This window comes from Lathyrus oleraceus, chromosome 1, assembly GCF_024323335.1.
Source record: "Lathyrus oleraceus cultivar Zhongwan6 chromosome 1, CAAS_Psat_ZW6_1.0, whole genome shotgun sequence".
In the NCBI taxonomy this organism is placed as follows: domain Eukaryota; kingdom Viridiplantae; phylum Streptophyta; class Magnoliopsida; order Fabales; family Fabaceae; genus Lathyrus; species Lathyrus oleraceus.
This window is the reverse complement of record NC_066579.1, coordinates 12,810,651-12,830,350: the sequence shown is the minus strand read 5'-3', so window position 1 is coordinate 12,830,350 and position 19,700 is coordinate 12,810,651. Positions and strand designations below refer to the sequence as shown.

Here is a 19,700-nt window from a genome sequence, read left to right as displayed (position 1 = left end):
ACCTTTGACTTTGGTTTCCTTTTGAATACTTGGTTTGGTTATTTTGGTTTCATCTGACACATTATTCTTTGCTTATTTAGCTTGCTTGAGGTTCAATCCAAAGGAGGGAATTCTTGTTTGACTTATGTCATAAAGTTTGCTATCTCTTGGTTAGATCTTTCCTCTCTATCTTTTACTTTATGCTCTAGGATAGTCTCTTCTTCTCCTCACCCTTCTTTAATTATCAAAATCTTCTCCCTTATTTTCAAAAAAAACCTTCTTATTTTCAAACTTAAACTACTTTCTTAATAAACCTTGACTTTTGTTAAGTGATTTTCAAATTATTTCTTAATAAATGCTAACTCATTCTAAGCATATTCAAATCAATTTCTAAAGACTTAAAAATTCATCAACTCATTCAAATCATTTGTGTGCCCTTTGTGTACTTTTTCTTTTAAACATTTTTTCTCTTTAAGGTTTAGACATGAGTCATTTTCATGGTTGAGATATAATTCTCATATCCCCATAGTATTGATGATAATTCTTTTCCATCCAAGAGTGTTAGTGACATATTTGTTGATCTTTATCCAAGTTGGAGCCCTTCTCTGTGGTGATGCAAAGTTCTCATACTCGTGGGCGACTAGTTGAGTATTCTCCTAAAAATTACAAAATGACTTTACGTTAAAAAATGAATCAAAATAAACATCTTTATTATTTCTACCACTAACTACGAGTTTTGATGCTCCATTGCACTTTGTTGGTACGTAGGCATGAGACCCAGGAAGTCTTGGCAAACACAAAATTATAAAAAAAACATTTCTTTTCTCATCTCTTCAATATTAACACCATTTTAAAGCCAAAAAGCACAGATTTTCAAAGAGGTTCCTATAGAGTATTATAAATGCTTAGGGTGTTAATATTTTCCCTTTGCATAACCAACCCCTGGATCCTTATATATTTTTATTAGTTTTTCTTTAAAACTTCTTTGGGTTTTGTTCTTACTTTTTCACTTTCCTTTGGAAATAATAAAAGCGCGGTGGTGACTCTTGCTTTGTGAGTTAAGTTAATCAATAGCTTAATCTCAAAAAATTTACCGCTACAGAAAAGTGGCGACTCTGTTGGGGAATAATACCTAGTGGGTTTAACCCATCTTTATTTATTTGTGTATATTATGTTTGCTATTGTTTGTTATTATTTGTTCTGTTTGGTGCTTGGTGATCTTTGTGTAGTATGATAAGTCCTATACCCGGATTTGAATGCTCTTATGATAGGAGGGTGGTATAGTCTTGTTTGGCTTACATGGAGTTAATCCTTAATGAGCTGACTTGAGATCCCCCGCTCAGTGGAGGCCCCTTTGGGATTACTGATGTCATGTGAGTAGTCGTAATTGACATTAATTTTTATGACCTGGGAGCCCGAGAAGCTGAGGACCTTAGAACCCATAACCCATCTTGGCCTATTAGGGCATAGTGTGGAGGCTATTCAGGTGTAGACTTGAATTAGTTGTTACGTGATACTACACTCGGATGAGTTTCTCTTGAGAATATTATTGGTTGGCGAGTAGTTGTTTAAGTCGATAATATCCAAAAGATGGAACTATAATTATGGTAAATTTTTAGATCCTTGTTCTACAGGTGATTATACCCTTAGTACATACCTTTTGGGTTGGTTCTTACTCTTGGCTCCATGCTCATGGCTCCGATCCTTTGGACATTTCTTGTGTGCCTTGTGTGATCTTGTTTGTGGTTGTTGCATCATGTATTCATTGCATCAGTTTTCAAGGAACTTAGAGATTCTCTTTGAAAACGTCGCATATATTTTGACCATGGATATTCGAAGAAGGAATACTCGGAAATACAGTTTCAGATGTCCTGATCTTAAGGAATTGAGAAATCTAGCATCTTTTGTGAATGATCCTAAGGATTTCAGATACCGTTTTGGAAGACTTTTGTCTGCTCTATCTAATGATGTTGAAGATGGTCTTCTTTGTACTCTGGTTCAGTTCTACGATCATGCCTACCATTGCTTCACTTTCCCTGATCACTAGTCGTTGCTTACCATGGAGGAGTATGCTTATCTTTTGGGTATACTAGTTTCAAATAAAGTTCCTTTTGGTGGTTTGGAAGGGATTCTAGAGTCTCAAGTTATTGTTGGAGCTATTCATCTGAAGAAATTTGACATGGCCGCTAATCTCACTATCAAAGGAGGTATCAGAGGGTTGACTTCAAAATTTATGATTTAGAAAGCCTTTTCTTTTACTAATGCTAATAGCATGGTGGCCTTTGAAGCTATTATTGCCTTACTCATCTATGGGTTGGTCTTGTTTCCTAACATTGACAATTTTGTTGATGTTAATTCTATTAGGATATTTTTGGTTGGGATTCATGTTCCAACTTTGCTTGGTGACATTTATTTCTCAATTCATCATATGACTTCTAAGGGAAACGAAACTATTGTTTGTTGTGCACCTTTGCTTTACAAGTGGTTTATTTTGCACTTGTCGCAGTCTCCTATCTTCAAAGAAAACAAGGGTTGTTTAAGGTGGTCTCAAAGACTTATGTCTCTCACCAATAAGGACATCACTTGGTATTCTTATGTTTACGATAATGTTGAGATTATTGATAGTTATGGGTAGTTCTATAATGTGCCTCTTCTTGGTACACAAGAAGGAATTAACTACAAATCGGCTTTGGCCGGACGTCAACTTGGGTTCGCTATGAAGGACAAACTTAATAAAACTTTATTAGAAGGTTTATTTTTCCAAGAAGGGAAAGACACTCAAGGGTTGAAGGCTAGGATGGTGCATGCTTGTCAAAATATTCCTAGAAAAGGTAAAGGTGAGCTTAGATTGAATAATTGTGTAGCTTTGGAGCCTTACACTGGTTGGGTGAAGAAGAGAGCAAAATAATTCAAGATGCCATATGCTTATGAGAGACTTATGTCTCTAGTACTGGTCAAATCATCCATTATTCATATTGAAGTCATAAAGAAGTTGCAAGAAGCTTTGGATAGGATGAAGCAAGAGAAGGATGCTTGGGAAGACAAGTTTTATGCTTCAAACCTCGAGAAGATAGAATTGCAGAAGCAGTTGAAGGAAAAAGATGACTTGATAGAGTTGTTTAAGCAACGTGCTATGAAGAGGTCAAGGAATCAATAGGATTTATTTTCCTCTAACATTTCATCATCTACTCATCTTCCTACTTCCTATTTCCTCTAACATTTCCTCATCATCCATCTTCATATTAAATATCCTTTGATAATGAAAATATTATTTGTCTTTGGATTATAAAGAAGTTCACGGTCTAGCATAAAATTTGATAGATCGTAAACTCACTTTAAAGTAAAAAAAGGAAAACAATTAAACTAAATTCATGGATGTTTACATCAAGATTGATTTTCAAGATCAATGCAAAGATTTAAAGACGGGTCGAATCCAACTTCATTCAAACTACCAACTATCAAATACGTTGATTAGATATTTGATATAGTTCATATTGTTTAGAAAAGAGTTCTTTAAGATTTTTCATAGATTTCAGGGATTTAATTCCTAACACCCTAGAGATGAATATCTTATTCTCATAGCTAACATGTTAATAGACTCAAAAATTGAAAATGAAAAAAATCATCTTACACCTAAGAAAATACTGAGAAAATTAGAGAGTATAACCCGAAAATAACCCTATTAATGTGTTTTTGGCATGAATGCATGAAATTTTTTTAGAATTATTAATTTAATATATAGGGGCATAAGTGGTTTCGACTAAAATAATGGCTATTTCATAGATCCTAATTTTTTTTAATCTAGTAGTAAAATGGTACCTTGATTAGTTGAGCTATTCGAATACGAAAACCATTTTGTTCCTAGAGGAAGCATAAAGTCTCAGGTGTTGAGGACTTCTTGGCAGAGTTCTGTTCACCCATGAGTGAGGATGTAGCTCAATTTTGTCCTGATCTAACTATTCTTTAAGGGTTTAGTTTTTATGTGTTTATCTTAGAAAAATAAATAGAGACAATTCGAGAATCATATTCACATTGGGCATTTAAAAATTTAAAAATTAACTTTCTGATGTATTTCATTTTTAGTGCATCTTTTATCAATTTTTATTATTATTTAACCTATTTTCACCATTTTATGAAATTAAAAGGAAAATACAAAAATATTTTATTTACTAAATTCATTTTATAGTATTTTTATTTTTATTTTTTTTCAAATTCAAAAAGTAAACAAAATGTCCAAGATGCTCCCTTTCTTCCACATTTTCCCCATTTGAGTAAACCTCACCCACCTTTCTATTTGCCCCTTTGTCATACTATCCTTTTCATGCAAGAAACTTTGTTCATTAGATAAAAGAGTGTGCTTTAGTTTGCTGCATAGTTTGAACACTTTCCAATTAGAAACAAGCCAAAAAACCACTTGAAACATCAAATTCTGATGCTCCACTAAATAGTTAAGGATTTTATGAGGGAGAGAGAGGTGGCTAGTGAGAGTTAGAAAGATCAAAACTCAGCAATAAAAACCGGAAGAAAAACACCACAAAAACTCTCGAACACTCAAACACACCCTCACTATTCCTCATCTCTCTAACAACAAAAATAACCACTCTTCCATATCAAATACTACCTTCATCTTCATCATCACAAATCCATCTTCTCCAACTTGATTTGGAGTTTGTATGTGCTTCATTTACTCTTATTTTGAAGCTTTAGGTATACAGGAATATGGATGTCTTGATAACATAGATTTGAAAATATTCATGTTTGTACTTTTGTAAGCATTGATCTAAAGGTTGTAATATCATGTTGTTACGTTAGATTATGAAGTAGTTTAGAGATTGTTGTATGTAAATATTCTTGTATCATCTTTCTTACATGAATAAAAATGATATATATAGGCTTGAGAGTTTTGAAATCTATAAAAAAAACACATGATTAATCGATTAACTTGTATGTTAATCTATTAACATGTCTTCTGTGTTGTGAAAAAATGAAACATGACATAGGTTAGCCGATTAACCTCTAGAGTTAATCAATTAACCCTTTTATTTATACTTTTTTCACAACACAAAAGCATAGTTAATTGATTAACCTATATGGGCAATAGATTAACCCATGTGTTTTTTGCATTTTTCACTTGTTTACTGTTTCAAAGCACCCATGAACGATTGGTAGGTCATGGCTTGATCTATGCTTATATTTAGATGGGTTTTTGCCGAGATTTATTTTTTATCACTTTTAACTTTGAATTTTCATCAATAAACATAGTTTAAAAAGGAATAATTGGGTGTGAACCCTTTTATTCCCCAAATATCTAGTGCGAGACGTACTTTTCGTTTTAGTTCGAGAGGTTTTCTTCCATAAAGAAAAATGAGTTACAATTTAACACTTTTAACTTTGTATTTTCATAAATAAACATGGTTGAAAAAGGAACAACCAGGTGTACACCATTTTGTTCCCCGAATAATCAAGCGTGAGGCGTACGCCTCGTTCTAGTTCGAGCATTTATCTTCCACGTAATAATAATAATCTTTAAAACTTTTTATAAATAAAATCATATTAAAAAAAAGAATAATTTGGTGCACTCCCTTTTATCCTAAAAATGTGAGGTGTACGCCTCGTTCTAGTTTGAATACTTATCTTCCACATAAAAACAACCAAAACCAATCAAATTCATTTTTTCGCTTGTGCATGACCAATCAATATCTTATAAAAATGCTTTCCGCCCAAGCGTGAATATTTTTATTTCAATCAACAAATACTTTTCCTCCATAGCACGACTAAACTCATTTAACAATTAAAATCAACCAACATACAATTTTTTTCTACCAAGAATTGCGTAGCTTGGAGTTCCTCATCGCACATGGGGATACATAGGAGCGAGATCCAATGTCTCTTCAAACACCCTAATAAAAACATTTTTAGTCCTTTTATTTATTTCTTGAAAATACTTTTAATAATTAGAAGAAACCTAACATTTCTTTCAAAACTAATTAAGCAGTTCTCTTTGGTTACAACGGTTATCGTAAGGTGTTAATACATTTTTCGTGCATAATCAACCCATAAACCTAAATTTGGTTGCGATAAACTTATTTTTTTCTTCAAGGTTTTTATCTATGTTTCCCTTTACAAAATAAAATTTGGTGGCGACTTCATTGTGATATGAGTGTTTATTCGCTTGGTTATTTTTCGAGTTATAACATTGTTTATTCGCTTGGGGAAATGTAGGGTCAAGCCATGTTTTGTTAGTTTTTGGTTTTAAATGTAAGCTTTGTTTATATTTCTTCTTGTGTTTTCTTATTTTCTTATTATCTTGCCTTATTATTATGCTTTGTATATTTCTGTATATATTCATCGTGTTGTGGGTTTGGGATTGTTACTCGAGCGAAGCTCTACTCCTGAGCTTGGAGAAAAAAAATGCAAGTTTAAGTATGGAGGTTGCATAGTGTTATCCCCGGAGGTACACACCTTGTATGGTTAGCATGGAGACTCCACCTAGATTAGATCATTTTCGTAAATCTTATCATCAAATGGTTCTCTCGTTATTATGGCAAAATTTTGGCTAAGGTCTGTGACTTTAGGAACCTTTAGAACCGTTTTTGAATACAAAGGTTACATAGTGTTAGCCCATGAGGTGCACACCTCGTATGGTTAGCATGAAGATTCCACCTAGAGATGATCTTTTTTGCTAATCTTGTCATAAAATTGCTAGCCCGTTATTATGGAAAAATATCGACTAAGATCCATGTCTCTAGGAACCTTTATCAAAATACTTAGAGCCAATCTTTGTGAGTTATTTGGGTAGAAAAAACTTAGAACTATGCTATTACAAGGATCCTTCCTATTTAGGTTATTCTATCGTCCAATTTCCCTTATAATCCCAAATCCATTACGACTTAAGCCCACACATGAATTTGCATTGCATGCTTCATCATGAAATTTTCCTTAGCATACCGGATTTGTTTTCAGGGAATTATAAAAGCTAAGGTTATTGTCAAACATCTATAAAAAGTGAAAATGGGTTCACAAAAGAGAAAAACTTTGCAATTGAAAGCCAAGTTACTTGAATTGGGAAGTTTGAAAGACCTTAATGTTGAGTTAGCCACTATCCACCGAGACATTTTTGTTTACAAGTATAGAAAAATACTCGACCTCTTGTTCACCGAAGAACAAACAAAATCCATCACTATTTTGGCTTAGTTTTATGATCCTCTACTAAGAAGTTTCCTTTTTCAAGACTTCCAGTTGTAATCCAGCTTCAAAGAATTTGAGAGAATCTCATCTTCCCTTAAAAGGAAAATCTCCTTATAAAGGAATTAGGCATATTCCTAAATTAAAGTACAAGATTTGGCGGCCAATGTGAAAAGAAGAGGAAATGTCTCAGGATTCTTAAGGGAATAATTAGATGGGAAATCCCGAGAGTTCGCAAATGCATAGGAGTGGGAAGCCTTTGGTGATGTGTTAGTTATACTTTTCTATGGGCTAGTACTCTTTCCAACTTTCGAATATTTCATAAACTCCACCACTATAAGCGTGTTATGGGGTGTTTTGAAAGAAAAAAAATTCTCGTTCTACACTCCTAGTGGATGTATTCCGTATGATTGACTTATGGCACACGTAGCTTATGAGGTGTCTAGATAATAATGGTCTGGAAATATCTGTTAAATGAAAACCATTTCCCCCATGATTTGAGTGATAATGAGTCTTCCTCTAGTCTCGTGTTTCTGATTATGGAATTGGGGAAACCGTTTTCTAGCTTTCTAACCTAACTGAAGAAGTATTGTATAAACACCTCAATCCTAGAGTTGAGAAACACATTTACTAATTCCACAGAGAAACATAAAATGTCTCTTACAATCCTTATATAAGTAGAATCTTCTTCAACTATTATGCTTTTAACAATTACATATAGAAAACAAGAAAGTAACATATGTGTTTCATGAACACCACTTCACAAACAACTTCTTAGAATTAACGTGAAATATATATATATATATATATATATATATATATATATATATATATATATATATATATATATATATATATATATATATATATATATATGTTAGTGCGTGAGGCATTTTTAGTAAGGAGAGAAAATGAAAATGAAAATAAGGATTGTATTATTGAAGTATGATTGTGTTACATAACTGAATTACAAAGTATCTATTTATATACAACTATGTGACTTGAATACTAAGTAACAAATATAAAAATCCTAAATCCTAATTAAATTTGGGCTTGGGCCTCACACAACTTGGATTATATCACAACATACCCCCTATAATTCAAAGTGTCGAACATACACTAATTATAGTAGATATGAACTATTCCTAATGTCTTTCTCAAATTCAGGAATTTGTCGATCTTCAATCCTTTGGTGAAAATATCGGCCAACTGTGCTTCACTTGAGAAATGCATTACTTCAAGTTCACCTCGATTTACCTTCTCCCTTAAGAAGTGAAATCTAGCTTCAATGTGTTTACTCCTTCCATGCAAAACTAGTTTTTTCGCAAGATTTATGGCTGACTAGTTGTCGATCTACAACACCAGAAGTTTCTTCACTTCGACCTCAATCTCTTCCAGCATATACCTGATCCAGATTGCTTGACACACATCATATGATCCTACTATATATTCAACCTCACACGATGACAATGCCATCACATGTTTCTTTCTCGAGTACCATGAGATTGGGGACCAAATGCATGAAAGAAGTGACCAATTGTGCTTCTTTGATCTTCCTTATCATCGCACCAATCAACATCTGAATAGCAAGTAACCATAACTACTTTTCTTTTAGAGTCTCTTCGAAATAGAATTCCACAGTCTATAGATCCTTTTAAGTATCTCAAGATTCTTCTTGCAGCCTTCATGTGTGACACCCTTAGTTCACTCATGTATTTGCTCACTAATCTTACTGTGAAACCTATATCAGGTCGAATATTTCACACATATCTCAGAGATAAATTTGTTTGAGCAAAGTTGCACTGACTTTGTCTTCCTTTCCATGCTTCTCCAACTTCAAATTTTGTTCGATAGGCGAAGATACAGGGGTCGAATCATCCATCATGAATCTCTTGAATATCTCTTTGACATACTTTCTTTGATGTAACACCATACCTTTATTCAACATTTGAAATTCCACTCCTAGGAAATAAGACAAGTTTCCCAGATTCGATATTTTAAATTCCCTCTTCATCAGGTCTTTGAACTTTGACAAGTTCTCCAAGTTATTTTCAGTCACTAGCAAGTCATCGACATATAAGTAGATGATTATTATATCTTGTGCCACAACCTGAACATAGACACCATACTCAAATTTTCATTTGACTAATCCCAATTAGACCAAGTATGAACCGATCTTCTTGTTCCATGCCCTAGGTGCCTGCTTGAGGCCATAAAGCGCTTTGTGTAACTTATACACTTTCCTTGATTCCTCCTGTACCACAAGCCCATGAGGTTGTGTAACATATACCTCTTCATCTAGAGGACCATTCAAACATTTTGATTTTACATCTAAGTGAAATGTCGACCAACCTTGTTTGCATGCCAGAATAGTCTCCAATCTTACTATTGGTGCATATAATTCAGAGTAGTTGACTCCCGCTCTCTGAAGAAAATCTCGAGCTACCAATCTCGTCTTATGTCTTACTATCGAACCACCAACATTGTGCTTAAACTTGAACACCCAATTCACTTTGATAACTTTTGTATGCGCTAGCAATTCCAATAACTCCCATGTATTATTTCTTTCGATTAGATGTAACCCTTCCACCATAGCTGACTTCCATTGTTTATCGTTTAAGGATTTTCTATAGTTGATTGGTTTAACACCTGCAAGTAAGGCGAAATGAACTAATTCTCCACTTGGTGTGACTTCATCATCACTAGTCACTTCATAGTCTTAAAGTCTTGTTGGACGGGCTCTAGTTCTTTGAGGTCTTTGATTAGTACTAGCTAGACCATCTTCGACTTCGACTGTGTCGGGCATGTCAGCAATTGCATTATGTTTCTTCTTTCTTCTATTCCATTATGTTGAGGCATTTAAGGAGCGGTTACCTCATGATCGACACCATGTTCTACACAAAGCTCTTCAAACATCTTGGACGTGTATTTGCCACCTTCATCTGTTCGCAGAACTTTGATCTTCTTCTAACTATGGTTTTCAACAATTATCTTGAATCTCTTCGCTTGATCACATAAATCCATAACTTTTAACTAAACTCATTTACAAATGAAACAAAATACATGTTATCATCAATGGTAGGCTCCTCAAAAGGGCCACATACATCTGAATGTACAACTTCGAGTATGCATGAGGATCTCCCTGGCATAGTCAAAACGAAAGACTTTCTATATTACTTCCCAACTAGACAACCTTCCGAGTTTTTCGGGTATCTCCAGACTTGGTATACCAATTATCATATATTGAGATCGAAATTTCAAATGTCCAAACCTCAAATTCCAGAACCAACTATGCTTATGGTCGACAACAGTTTTCAGACATTGTACTTCAATTAAATTGATCATGGTCTTAAATGTCTTGTTCTTCGACAAAGAGGATTTTAAGACCAAATTGTTCTGGGTGTCAAACAGTTCTAAGGCTTCATCTTTCATAATCACTAAGAAATCTTTTTCGATCAGTTGTCCAACACTTAGCAGATTGCACTTCATTCCAGGTACATATAGTATATCTTTGATCATATCTTTTCCTTCATTGCTCCTTTGAATAACTATGTCTTCGGTACCTTCTACTTGCAACAAGCTATTATCAGCAAGTTTGACCTTGCTCTTCTTCGATGAGTCGAAATCTGCTAACCACACTTTCCGATCAGTCATGTGATCCGAGCAACCCGAGTCGAGGAACTAGATCTTGGAGTCGACATGGTCATCTACAACTGCATCCATAACCACCATAATATCATAATCATCAAAATCTTGGCGTTGAAGGTTCACTTATTCCTCCTTGCCTTTTGTCGCTGCGTTGTCTTTATTATACCAATAATGCTTGGCCAAGTGACCCCATTTTTAACAGTTATAGCACTGCACACCTTTTTTCTCTTTGTCTTTCTGATAGGGGTTCCTCCTCCTCTTTTTGAGGATTCAGAAGCCCTATCATCGACCTTCTGCTTTAGAGGATTCGACCAAGACTTCTTGCTCTGAGTCTTGTCGTCTTTTCCTTTGAACTTGTTGGAACCACCATGCTTTTTCCAAGCCTGAGCATGCAATCCTTGTATCGAATCTTGAATCCCTTTTCTTTCGACAATCCTAATCTCATACATCTCCAACGAACCATCCAAATCTTCCAGTTTCATGGTTTCAAGATTGTTGGATTCTTGAATAGCTACGATAACATGATGAAAGTGATAGGTCAACACACACATTACCTTCTCAACTATAATCTTATCAATTAGGGTTTCACCACAATCCTTCATGAGATGGACGGGATTCTGAACTTTCGGCATATAGCCTGCAATCTATTCATCTTCTCCCATCAACAGGAATTCATACTGTCGTCCCAAAGTCATCAAATTGACGACTTTGACTTTCTCATCTCCTTCATAGTACTTGACAAGAATATCTCAGGCCTCCTTCGACGATTCAACATGAGAGATCTTGTCGAAATTCGCCGAATCTATTGCCGATTGAATGCAATATGCGGTCTTGTAGTGTTTCTTCTTTGCGTCCTTGTGCGCGACTCTCTGAGCATCAGTTTCATTCTCAACAAGCTCATGGACGCCATTAGTAACCACTTCTTGGGTTTTAGAAAGCCGAACAAGGACTGCATCTATTCTCCCCATCGGATCCAATTCTTGTCGTCAAAAATTGGAAGAGAATTCAGAATGCCATTAGTACCATTCATCTTTGCAGCAGTTGATTAACAACCCACGATCCCGAAAACACGATCACTGACATGTGATTATTAAAAACACGATCAAGAATCTAACTGAAACATGCGTGGGGCACTTTTAATAAGGAGAGAAAGATAGAGAATGAAGAATAAATATTATATTATTAAATTATAATTGTGTTACAAAACTGAATTACAAAGTATTTATTTATATATAATTAAATGACTTGACTACCGAGTAACAAATATAACAATACTACTAAGTAACAAATATAACAATCTTAAACTCTAATTAACTTTGAATTTAAACCTTACCCAACTTAAATTATATCACAACATTCTCATAAACCGTTTTGAAGTGCTCCTCCAACTTACGTCCAAGTCCAACATATTTCGGACAAGGTTAAATTTCTACTCTTCACTTTATACACAACATTAACAGGCATACTTAGTATTTGCATTTAAGAGAATTGATAAACAAAAGCTTCAATGAAAGAGAACCAAACCGAATATGTCCCCATCGTCGTACAAAATTAAGCCTCTATCCAATCATGGTTGCACTTTGTGTTACATAAACGTGACCACAAAATATTTGTTTTCAAAGGGTATATTTGTTCATAAACCTAAGTCAAATGTACTATTGTTTCGATATAATTGATAAGTATATTAATACAAATCAAGTACAGTATATGATTGTAAACTTTGAGTTGAAATAAAAATATTTTGTACTTGATTTGTTTTCTGAAAATCTAACAATACCATGTGTTAGATTCGTAGCCTATAAGTAGGATAAATCTTTACTAGTATATATACTTATTGATGTATAACTTTAATACAGTTTGGAAGAGAATTGTGTGTACATGAAGCTCTCTTATATAATTTACTTTTTCAGATCACTTCAGCTTTTTCCTTCAAAATAGCTTAAATTCCTCTTCTCCTTGGCTATAAGTTGCTGAAAAAAATTAAATTCGTACTTTATTCTATACGCATAAATAAGTAATCTTGCCAACATGACTCAAAGTTATTGCTAAAGGACATGTATTATAATTAATTAATTAATAATAATTTATCTTCTTCATAATTTTTTTTCTCAAATATATAATTTTTTCATTTAAATAAATTTGGTAATTTTTTCCTATAGAATGAACTCAAAATTTTGTTTGTGAAACTCTCAAATAGAATACAGTATCTTTATATTTTATCTGAATACCATATTATTTTTCGAATATAAAATTAAATTAAATTTTTTAAATATTTTTTACATTTTATATAGGTATTTTCAAAAATTTGATAAAAAAAATTTAAGTTTTGAGGAAATTGATAATTTTATACTGGATTTTTCTAGTGTACGTTCTAAAATTTAAAATTTTGAAAAAAACTTTAATTTCATACCATATTTTTAAAATTGCTGATATAAAATGTGGGAATGCATCGGAGTTTTTAAAAAAAAATTGATAGTAATTTTGAACAGTTAATTAAAGAAATACAAAGTTAATATCACTGAATATTATGATAAATCTAATTTATATTATAGTGTCCAGATGAAAAAATCAAAGAAAAATCACAGTAATTTTTTCTTTCAAAATTAATGATTTTATACCGTATTTTTTTTAAATTAAGGGCTCATGGGACATTCCGATTAAGAAATTCATGTATATTTCTCAGAATCAAATAATCAATTAAGAGTTATTTAGGAAATAAAAGTATTTATGGAGTAACAAAAAGTGTTATCCATGTAATAGTTAAGCACTGCTAGTTAAGATAAGCCACTAAAATAGGAATTTAATTTTTATCCTATGCTTTTGACTTCAAAGTTCAATCAATGTGATTTATAAGAGACTTGAACGTTTTTTCGCATATGCAAAGAGTTAAATCATCTTTTGTTTACATGTTTGAGGTAAAAGATGAATATGTAAATAGGGAGCCAAAAAGGGTGAGTGGGTTTACGAATCATAATATTTCACAATTATATGCTTAGGGGATTTATGTATGAGTTTAGTGTAAAGGAAAACATTTAACATAAATGTGCGAAGAGTTTCATTGCAAAAAAATAACAAACTAAGGAGCTAAACTCAACCAATAAGGCAAATTCAGGTTCAAATTTTCACTACAAATATACTCAAATTTAAAGTCTGTCTGTCAGCTTTAAGAACTTTTTTTCTTATAGTTTTAAAACACGGTTCTATGAAAAATAATTTGTAATTAATAAAAATTATTTTTAACTTATTTTTATAAATACAAAATATTATTTTTGATAACAAATACCATAAATATAAGTTAATAAACATAAAAAATAATAATGCAAATTCACTCTATTTGACCCAATGTTTAAAAGTTATCTCACACAAAACGGAGAGTACACTTTATGGTATCCACTATTAATTAAAATCATTTTGAATCTTGAATCGACTTAGGCGTTGGAGTGTTAACCTTATAGTTCCACCTCCAAGCCACTGAATCGAAAATCAGCACCACCAAATCAAGATTCCTCACCACCAACTATTTTTGGTTCCAGTATAAAACATATATCTAACGAGACAGAAAGGTCAATAGTACAAAACAAGAGACTGATATGCAACACTAGAGGTACCAAATAACCAGTAAAAAATGAAACAACAACAAAAAAAGAAAAACACTAATACAACACGATAAGAAAAGAAAACACCAATACAAAGAAAGGAAGGTCGTAGGAAGGGAAAAAATATTTTAAAAAATACCATAAAGGAACACAAATTGGATTCCCCCACCCCCTAATTAAGGACATGCAAGAAACGGCATCAATCTCAACTAAGTAGCAAGAACAATCTAAAAAGTGGAAGAAAACACTCACGTTGCTATTGGCTCAGGTGTCGGATAAGATCCTCGAATCAGATTGAGAAAGAACACGAGTTCCCAATAGATAAATCAATATACCTTTTTCAAGTCAAAAGGATGATAATATCTTCCACGTCCTTCATTATCACCAATTTACCTTAGAACATTATATCATTCGGAGTTTTTCAGACCGACAAGACCACAACATGTCAAATCATAAGAAACCCCCATAAGCCTAGACGGACTACCAAGAGATAAAATCATTTGAAAAAGGGGCAAGGAACCCCTGGGTAAAACTGCATATCACCCCAACCAACTGAAAATTCTATACAAACAGAAATCATTACATCACAAGTCACAAACAGATGAGAGGAAGACTCTACAAATGTCTAGCAAAAAGGGCAAGGGGCACCCTGCGAACCAATGGAGGTCTCCCCCCTTGAGTAAATTTTCTCTAGTATGAATCCTATCTTGCAAAAGTTTCCTGGAGAAAAAAATTACTTTAGAAAGGGCCCAACTACTCGAGTTACTAGAAATAAGTTATTCCACTAAGGAGACCTGACGATCTCTATGAAACTCATGAGAGAGAATAAAAGAATATGTGAAACCCATAAAATAAGAATCATATTCAAGAGAAAGATTAGATATCAAAACTTACTCATGCTAAAAAAGACAAGTTTTTATCCATTATAAGATCCCTAATTCAAGTCTGCATCTCCCATTTACGAACCTCTTCCACTGAACAATCCTTCTGCTCAGAAATAGAAAAAATTAGAGCGAACCTAGCTCTAAGGGGAATATCCCAACCCAAGGGTCTCTCCAGAACTTAGTGAGGAGATCAAACCCAACTTTCTTAATCATATTATCCCGAAAGCAATTTGAGGGGTACTCCCCTTTGACATCGAGAAGAGACACCCATCTCCACCAAGGAGACACGGAGCGAAGGAAGGCAACTCCACCTCCCAGGACAGAAAAAGTCAGAATAACACCATATATATAAACAAAATATCTCCCCATATGCCTGAATCTTTCAAAAGCAATTGTCGTCTCCATTTATCCAACAGAGCCAGGTGGGCAAGATTAACCAACTTGAATTCGCGGACACCAAGGCCCCTAAACTTCTTTGGGTTATAAACATCAGGCCAAGAACGAAGCTGCATAGTCATGAATGGTGGAGGATAGTTAGGGAAAGATAGAGAGATAAATGGTGAGATAGATATAAGAAAAGATAGAAAAAATATATAGGTCGAGAAAGAGTGATATCTCTCTCTTAATATGTTTCTTTCTGCATCCTTTTTCACTCCTTCGATCTCTTTTTTTTCTCCATTTCCCTTCCTCACACTCTCTTCCTCATATTCTCTCTATATCATTATCTATATCGTTTTGTCCCCTTTCTCAATCATTCTTCCATCTCCCACTCTCTTAATTTTCTAAAAGAATAACATTCAAATATTACTGTGTCACGTCAAAGTTGACTTAAAAACTAAAACTAAAAGTGCATTCGATTTTTTTTTATTACATGATGTTTTTTTAAGAATAAAAATAAAAATTTAATTTCATTTATAGAGTCAAAAATATCTTTTAACTCATCTAAATATCTATAAATATTATATTATGGTAAAGAGTACTATAAAATTGGATAATATTCTGAAAAGTAACACCTAATTTACACAAATATTGCTTGAGCCCATAATCAAACCCTCAATATTTCCCTTTATTATTTTTAGTGTAATTGAGTTTTGTTGCTGATTTTAATAATAAAACCTCATATTATATATGTCATTAAATATTAAGAAAGGTTAAATTTCTGTCAATATTACTCTTCTTTTTCCTAGACATAAAAAGAAACTGAAAAGGTAACTATTAAAGCATAATGTTTTGAAAAGTAAAAACAAAAGTTCTATGAGAGCACACATGCACAACTAGTATTACAATGCAACGCAACAGTAAACAAAAAAGCTGAAATTAAGTTTAAAAAAATGACTTAACTTAATTTTGTTATCCAAAACAAATTCCCAGCTGCATAATAACCTAATTATAGTCATGTCCACTTGCCTTGCCAACTTGTCACAAACACATCCTATATATACAATAAACACACATCTCACAAAAACCAAACCAAAAAACCAAACACAACTTTTCCTTTTCCATTTATGCCCTTATCTCAACCTCCCATGGCTTCTTCAATCCCTCACCACTTCTATCCAAACTACACTTCTGATTTCACAGCAAACCAAGGGTTGATGTCTTCATCAATTATCGACAATAATACTATGATGTGGGGTTGTCAAGAAAATATCATGCCTGTTTTTGATAATTATGGAACATATGATCAAATCGTGTCACTTGATTGTGATGCTATGTCTTCTGGTACTTGGGTTCCCAATTTTGTTGAGCAACAAGATTTTGCGGTTCCGGCTTTGTTATCGGATTGTAAACTCGGATTCTATGGTGGAGGGTTTCAGAATTTTAATGGAAGATATAGTAACAATAATCAGCCACATGTTGGTCATGAGTTTGTAGAAGATCAATGTTGCGGTTTTGTTGAAGATATTAAACCTCCTCCTGCAGTTTATCCTAATGTTTCAAGAGAAAATTGGGTATGATATCATACATATGATTAATCATCATAGAACTTTTCATATTTTTATACCGTCGAAAAAATTAGCAAAATTCGTCACTAATTTTTTTTATATGCGACCGGTGCAATTGTAGTAATAATTGCGATGATGATGTTGCAGACGCTGCAGTTGCGGTTAAATTATCGTAATTATTTGTCAATTTTGATACATCTTTAGTTAACTTTTTGGAGTTTTCTAATGCATTAAGTTTATGAGAAATTTTCATGCTAATATCTTGAAAAAAAATTACTGCATGTTAATTTTTTTCATCATAGAACAACATATAAATATAATAGATATGTATATATATGTTTATATTAATTAATCAATTAATTAAATGTTAATTTGAAATTTATTGTAGGGGATTCAAGGTAATCAAATAGCAGCAGTGGAAGAACCAAATATAAAAGTAGGAAGGTACTCAGAAGAAGAAAGGAAAGAAAGAATTCTTCGATATTTGAAGAAAAGAAATCAAAGAAACTTCAACAAAACCATCAAGGTATTATAATTTTTATATATAATTTCTCATCACATGACTTTTTTTTTTCATTAATTTTGAATTTAATATAAACAAGAATTTGGAATTGAGAACTTGTACACATGATTCAACAGTATGCATGTCGGAAAACTTTAGCTGATAGAAGAGTGAGAGTGAGAGGAAGGTTTGCAAGAAACAATGAAATATGTGAAGAAGATCATATGGCCACAAAAAAGCTTGAGAATCATCATGATCATATTAATGAAGACTTTTATGGTTCTGATTCATTCCAGTTCCAGGTATAATTTTCATTCATTTGTTGTTTACTGTTTATATGGATATATGAATTAATTAAGAAGATTCAATAAATTAATAACAATTCTATCAAAAACAATTAATTAATAACAATGAATGCCATATACTTTAAATTAATTAACTTTTTAATTATTAAAAAAAATATTTTTTGTCATAGTTATTTATTAAATCACAAATATAAATTATGGTAAAAATGCAAAATCAAAAGAAAAACTAATATTTTTAAAAAAAAATTAGTGATAAAATTAATGATAAAAATTAAAAATTTGTATAAATAATTAGGGATTTATTTTATTTTTTCTATTTAAATTTTTGTCACTGATTAAAAATTTAGTTTCTACAATTTATATTTAATTGGGAATAAATTGTGACTATGCATTCTAATTATATTCTTAATTGATGATTAATTATGCAGTTAAAGAATGAAGAAGAGGATTGGCTTCAAGAAGCCATGGCAAGTTTGGTGTATTTATCTCATTCATCACCAGAAGATATATGACTTAATTAGCATCATCATCAAAAGTTCTACATATGATTACTATATAGCTCTTGTGATTAATTATGGGCTTAATATATTTCTCACAAGGTTTAATTAATTAAGCTAGCTAGTGTGAAAGGTGAATAGGAAGAGAAAGTATACTATAGCTAGCAGCTATTAATTTTAAATTAAGTGTCTTATTATGTTACTTAATTTTTCTTTGATAATTAATTAAGTACGTAGATATGTAAACTCTAATTGCATGGCAGTGGAATAGCCATGTGTTATAGATTAATTTTTTAATTTGACGGTAATTTTATAGACATGTTTGTTAATTAATAAAATATGTGGGCCTAGTTAGTTTGACTGGATACTTGTGTTCATTGAAAGATATAATATTCTAATAAAGGACTTTGTTTCAAAAATATATATGTTATAATATTCCAATGAGAGACTTTAGGTTTGAAAAGACATAAATATTCTGATACTCTAGCTTTTATATATATGTCACAATCTTTGAACTGTTTGGGATCAATTATCATTATTATTGATGTAAATCACTCATTGTGATGATTACTAAAAGGCACTAATCGGATTTCAACTAGTCATATTCTACACGTTTAATAATTACTGTGTGAGAAAATCTTTGGTTTCAATTCAACCTTCCCACTAATTATTTTTCATATAAGAAACTCAAATTTTATTGTGTTCAATGTTAGGGATGGCCCAACAGATACGATTGTAATGCACTGTAGATCAATATTTGGATGAGGTATATTAATACAATGAGACTTGCTAAAGTATTAATTGGGAGGTCTTCATTAATCACAAAGTATTTTACTTTATATAGTCATAAACTTCTCTATGAATAAGGTCTAAAATCAAAGGCCTTCTTAGGATCTTAGTACACCATGCCACACTAGTAGCTAATAGCTTTCTTTCTTTTCACTTTTATTTGAATTGTCTTTTTCTACGAATAATATTTTTAATTATAAAGCTTATATAGTTAGACGATAGACTTAAATTTAGAGTTAGTGAATAGATTCTGAGTGAAATTTTTTGATAAAAAATAGTTTTGAAATATTTATGGCGCGGAAGCAAGTGAAAGTATCTCGGATCAAAATCGCCTAACCGAATCTGCTATCAAAAAGTTCGGATATGAAT

The 19,700-nt window shown here is 32.5% G+C and overlaps 1 protein-coding gene across 1 annotated transcript; it reads left to right on the top strand.

The window, feature by feature from the left end:
* The first annotated feature begins 16,765 nt into the window (after positions 1–16,765).
* LOC127115353 (zinc finger protein CONSTANS-LIKE 4) lies at positions 16,766–18,855 on the top strand. The gene is made up of 4 exons (XM_051046923.1): positions 16,766–17,244; positions 17,627–17,764; positions 17,878–18,042; positions 18,474–18,855. The coding sequence occupies exons 1-4, from the start codon at positions 16,798–16,800 to the stop codon at positions 18,555–18,557; spliced, it is 834 nt and encodes a 277-aa protein (XP_050902880.1). The 5' UTR covers positions 16,766–16,797; the 3' UTR covers positions 18,558–18,855.
* Positions 18,856–19,700: the final 845 nt, after the last annotated feature.